Source organism: Adiantum capillus-veneris, chromosome 17 (assembly GCF_014529385.1).
Source record: "Adiantum capillus-veneris isolate H3 chromosome 17, ASM1452938v2, whole genome shotgun sequence".
In the NCBI taxonomy this organism is placed as follows: domain Eukaryota; kingdom Viridiplantae; phylum Streptophyta; class Polypodiopsida; order Polypodiales; family Pteridaceae; genus Adiantum; species Adiantum capillus-veneris.
Genome location: NC_140947.1, coordinates 81,559,468 through 81,564,981, shown reverse-complemented (window position 1 = coordinate 81,564,981; position 5,514 = coordinate 81,559,468). Strand labels below are relative to the sequence as shown.

The window sequence follows — 5,514 nt, the reverse complement described above, 5'->3', positions numbered from 1 at the left end:
TTCCAGGTTCCATACCATCCACCAAACTAAACACTACAAAGGTTGTTTGCATGTTCGAGAAACAATTTCCTACTGCCATACCATTCAAGTGCATCTTCTTGTTCACATATTTGATGAGGTGGAAATAGCAGGCACAGTGCATTCCAGATGGATGTTCTTTTTAGAATGTTTCATGTAAACGCTCAAGGGATATGTGCGTCAGAAGGCACGTCCGGAGGGTAACATGGCAGAGGGTTGGTTGGTTTCAGAGTCCCTTGTTTACATTGAAGAGTGGCTCTCTGGAATTGATCGTGCCCGAAATACGCTTTGGCACACCATAGACGATAAGCGCATATCTGAAATTGTGATGTGCAATCTCGGTGTTGAACTAGAGGGTAAGATAAATCGATTTTGCATGCTTCACAATCTAGTGATGCAAACGTTCTGGAGTGACGACGAGTCTCTCTCTCTCTCTCTCTCTCTCTCTCTCTCTCTCTCTCTCTCTCTCTCTCTCTCTCTCGTCCGTCGTGCGCTCTGCAGAAGACGATGGGGGCAAATAGGGGATGGTTTTGCAGTTGCACACAGAGATGGTGCAGGTGGTGGAGGATGGAGAGTAGTGTAGGGCGAGGTTGACGAGCTTGTTGCCTCTCTCTTGCTCTATTGTGGAGCGTGAGCAAGGTTCGTTGGGCCGAAGCCAAGTGCCAAACAACCTACGCGGCTCTAGGTATCCTTGTCGTGTGGAAGGGGACGGAGCTGTAGGTGTGAACAAGGACGGTAATGTTGCAAACGGAGATTTCCAGTGAGGGCCTGCTGCAAGGTGAGGACAGGCCTTCAAGCCCCTCGCAGGGCAGGTGGAGCCAAGGGAAGAGGCACAAACGAGCTCTCTCTCTCTGCGCCATCTCATCTTGCCGCCCTGAGCTGGATTTTGTCAGCAAGAGGTTGCGTGAAGGGAGAGAGCAGGAATCTCACGAGGGAATCTCGAAACTAAGGTATAGCCTTATGTAGGATTTCAGTCGTCCGTGGAGTCAAAGGAAGTGCGTGCTCAAGGGATCCTAGCCTGGAATTTAGAAATCATGTGCATGAGATCGTCTAGAGACTTCTACTGCGAATCCAGATACGCACTCACGGACGCCGACGCTCCTATATTTTTCGCTCACAAGGCAGCTAGCACTGAGCAGCTCCTCAATCACAACTACGCACAATCAACTGTGTTTTCCCTCCTCCGCCATGGCTCCTTCCTTGTCCTCCCTAGCCTCCCGCCCCAAGCGTTGTGCCTACGTTAGCTTCCTTGCGGGTGATGGCGACTACGTCAAAGGTGCTGTCGCTCTTGCCAAAAGTCTGCGGCGAGTGAGGTCGGCTTACCCTCTTGTTGTTGCCGTGCTGAATGATGTGCCTGAAGACCACTGCCAGCTTCTGCGCTTGCATGGCTGCATTGTTCATCCAATCGAAAAGATACAACTGGCTGGAAGCGATCGTGTTCGCTATGCGGCGGCTCATTATGTTATCAACTACTCCAAACTCAGAATCTGGCTGGTAAATATAGTCTACTTGAGCTCCTGGTTATCGCTCTTAGCGTTCAAAACTGGCAGAAAAGCTGCATATATAGCTCGAGCTATGGGCATAGCTCAAGTGCACTTCTGTTTTTTCTCATGCTGCATGGGGTTGGGAGTTCTGGTGATTGTCTCTTTTTCTAGCCGCGCTTGCAACGGTGTGTCTTTTCACAGTGACCTCAAGCTCCATTACCTTTGCGAGAACAGCATTTGTACTGACCTGAAATTATGCGTGTTGAAAATGCTGTTAAAGGCAAAGTGAAGTGGGTGTATTGTTTAATTCTGTACTTGGGACATCTCTAGGCCATAACCAGTGTAAAAAAGTAAACAATAGCATCAGAAAGATGCACAACTCGCTGTGCAAATTTGTAAGTGTATCGTATGTTTGGCTGTAGATACTTAAAAGTGTTCCTATAAATCTCCGTTACAAGGTGTAGGTGTGTGTGTGTGTGTGTCACAAGAAGGTTTAGAAATTTTCTCATGTAGGAAAACGGAGTTTGTTACAATGTTTTTCATACAATGCACAACATCATGAACTTCTGCTCGAGAGGCACCGCATACCTAGCTAGGTACGATTAGGGGCAGGGGATCACCGGCCTACCCTCCGGGCCGGCGATCCCCTGCCCCCAATCGTACCTAGCTAGGTATGCAGTGCCTCCCTCACTGAAGATCATGATGTTGAGGTAAGTCACAATGTGGGAATTATTGTGAGAATTTGTTTAAAAATTCTTTTGTGTGTGTGTGTGTGCGTGTGCGTGTGTGTGTGTGTGTGGCTGTGCAAGGTTAGAGGAATTTAGAGTGTTTCCTTAGAGTCTGCTATGGAAAGTGTATATGTGTGTGGTGTATATGTTTGGCTGTGCAAACTTAAGAGTGTTTTCTTAAAGTCTAATTCTATGCAAGATTTGAGACTCCATAATATATGCTTTATTACTTGTGGGTTCTGGTTTGCTTGGAGCAGCTAGAGGAGTTTGAGAAGATGGTGTACCTCGATGCAGACGTAGCTGTGTATGACAACCTAGATCATCTAATGGACCTCCCGAATGGACGCTTTTATGCAGTACCGGACTGTTTTTGTGAGCGCACTTGGTCGCACTCTTTACGGTACAAGGTAAAGTATTGTCAGCAATGTCCTGACAGAACCCCTTGGCCGCAGCACCTCGGGCCGCCTCCCCCCAAGTATTTCAATGCAGGGATGTTTGTGTTCGAGCCGAGCAAACTCATTTTCAACCAAATGATGAGTGCATTGTTAGCCACTCCTCTCACTCCCTTTGCGGAGCAGGTAATATAGACCTGCTGATTTCTCTTTGAGGTGTTCAAAAGAGGACCTTCTTTTGTCATTCACATGTCTGTTTTCTCTATGTTTCCTTTCTTTTTTGGGTCTGGTGTTTTGTAGCATCCAGAGCACTCCCATGCGCGGAATCGCCATTGGGTTTGATGTTTAGCACAAAGTATTTGATCCCCTACGCGATAAAGGGGTACGGGTTTAGTAATTTGCGCTATAATTATATCTCTAAAGCTTTACTATTAGAAGGGCTGAAAAAGGAGAAGCATCCATTGCAGAAAGCACATTTCTGAGTATGTGATCCAAGAGGACGGAAGAACATGTGCCTTTTGAGTTCATCCGTGTCGATGCGCCCTTCCAAAGTAGGGCGCTATGTATTTATTATCTTCTGAAACTGTCGAATTTGCGGACCATTCATGTTTTGTGATGCTAGGTTTCAGGTGCAGAGATGGTAGACTATATTCACCAGATATACAGTCATATACAATTACTTGAGTTTTTTTTGAGTTTTGACATACCTCCTGTCTACTTTGATAATTTGTGGGTCTTCTTGCATTGTACTGTCCGGCAGGATTCTTTGAATGCATTCTTTAATGAAGTGTTTTCACCACTACCGCTGAATTACAATTTAATACTGCCTATGCTTTGGTGGCATCCGGAGAACGTGCCGGAGTTGGAGACGGTGAAAGTAGTCCATTATTGTGCACCGGTAAGGCCCATGTAATGATGGAATCAAATAATGAAGTGGAAGCTTGTCGAAAATTTGAGTTAGCATAACGCAGTTAGTGTGTTGTATATGTATTATGTATGTATATGTATACACAGGTATGTGTGTTCATGTACACATGTACATGTATATAAATATGAATATGTATGTATATGTACGCAATACATAAGTGTTTTGTGTATAAATATGTGCATGTATATGTGTGCTCATATACACATGTACATAGGTACATTTACATGTATATGTGGGCGTGTATTTGTGTGTGTGTGTGTGTGTGTGTGTGTGTGTGTGTGTTTGATGTCCTCTGATGCTACCCTTTTGTTTCCACAGGGCTCAAAACCTTGGCGTTTCACCGGGAAAGAGGAGCACATGGACATGGACGCAGTGAGGCGGCTTGTTGAGAAATGGTGGAATGTATACGAGGACAAACCTATGGATTACCCTGCCTTGAGTAATATGAGTGGCGGCCATGTGCAGCAGCTGTTGTCAGGTTCTGATCATGGGTTCATGTCTAACAAAACTTTCAAGCAGGATGTTCTTGTGGAAACATGCAGCTCTGAGCAGTGTAATTCGACAGTCCCGGTCCAGCGCATCTTACCCACGGCATAGCACTCTCCTTTCTTTCTGTGTTTCCTTGTATGTAAAGTAGCACTGTTTTTTAATCTAAAGTAGTGCAAAGTACTTCTTCTTTAATAGAATGTACATACTGGTAGGTTCCATTCAGCCTTACACCCATCAAAACTGAATAGTCTGGATTCGAACATTTGGCAGATCGAGAAGTAGAATTAACTGATCGCTGGTCTAAGCCATCCCAACACATGACCCCATTGCTCCATTACAGCCTCCTCATTCAATAAAAAAACACATCCAACCCCCAATGCACTAATGGTCAACCTGCTCGTGTCCCGCTTGTCCTCCCTCCGCCTTGCGTCTGCATCCCCAACTGCTGGTGTCGACGACTGCATCCCAAGTGCTGTCCACGCAGTTGATTAACATATAAAACTCTGCATGCCCTGTTATTTGTGTTTTCTTCCGATAGGGAATCACCCACGTGCGCGCCAGTGGGAGCAGAAGGAACATAGGCATTGCGAGAGAGAGAGAGAGAGAGAGAGAGCATCGTCGCTCCACGTGCGCAGTACATGCGAAAGAGAGTTGAGAGCTGCCATGTAGAGTCTCGCCAGATTCACGTCAATTCAAACTTTTTCCAGATCGTGACCACATACTTCTTCTTCTTCTTCTTCTTCTCTCTCTCTCTCTCTCTCTATAAGATCTCTTGGGATAGTTTCCTACGATGTTAAAACTCTTCTTCTCGGGGGTGTGGGTGGGTGTGGGCTCAAACTCTTTTCAAGCAGGCTTTGAGATGCTCCCATCCCACATTTCAACTCCATAAAGGAAGAACTAATGTCACCAATATGTTAAAAAGGTACTTCTTGAGAACCAAACACTAGATGCTTTCTACATTACACATATTTTCAAATGCATAGTACGTTCTCTTCCCAGCTTTTCAACGACACACAACACATTCATGCCACTTGTGATTGGCCAAAACCTCAAGATCAAGGTACTCAAAGCTCTCAACAACTTCAGTTGTTTTATTGCTGTACACAATACATGGATTCTCTTTATGTTTGGTTTTCACAAGCGTAATCTTTGTTTAGATTAATTTAGAATCAGTCCACTATGCAAGCAAAGTTCTCAAAGGCAATAATAAGCTTTTGTGTATCTTGTCAAGCGTGCGCTAGAAGCATTACATCATCCGCATACAACAAAAGCATGATTACCGCATTGCAAATACTGACCTCTTCAATGCCTTCTTGCATAAAGCCAACTATCATTTATTCTAGTTGATCGTTGCATGGACCAAAGAGATTTGCTGACAACGGACATCCTTGTTTGACAACAATAGTGCTTGCAAAAAAGTTTGAAATTCTTCTTCCCATGCGCAATTGACACACCACCTTCTCATAGATTTGAGA

The 5,514-nt window shown here is 44.9% G+C and overlaps 1 protein-coding gene across 1 annotated transcript; it reads left to right on the top strand.

Moving 5' to 3' along the window:
• Positions 1 to 780: 780 nt before the first annotated feature.
• On the top strand, positions 781 to 4,760 carry LOC147437568 (galactinol synthase 1-like). Its single transcript, XM_086487085.1, has 6 exons — positions 781 to 1,512; positions 2,488 to 2,808; positions 3,383 to 3,520; positions 3,869 to 4,028; positions 4,127 to 4,174; positions 4,310 to 4,760. The coding sequence occupies exons 1-6, from the start codon at positions 1,207 to 1,209 to the stop codon at positions 4,393 to 4,395; spliced, it is 1,059 nt and encodes a 352-aa protein (XP_086343211.1). The 5' UTR covers positions 781 to 1,206; the 3' UTR covers positions 4,396 to 4,760.
• The last annotated feature ends 754 nt before the right edge of the window (positions 4,761 to 5,514 follow it).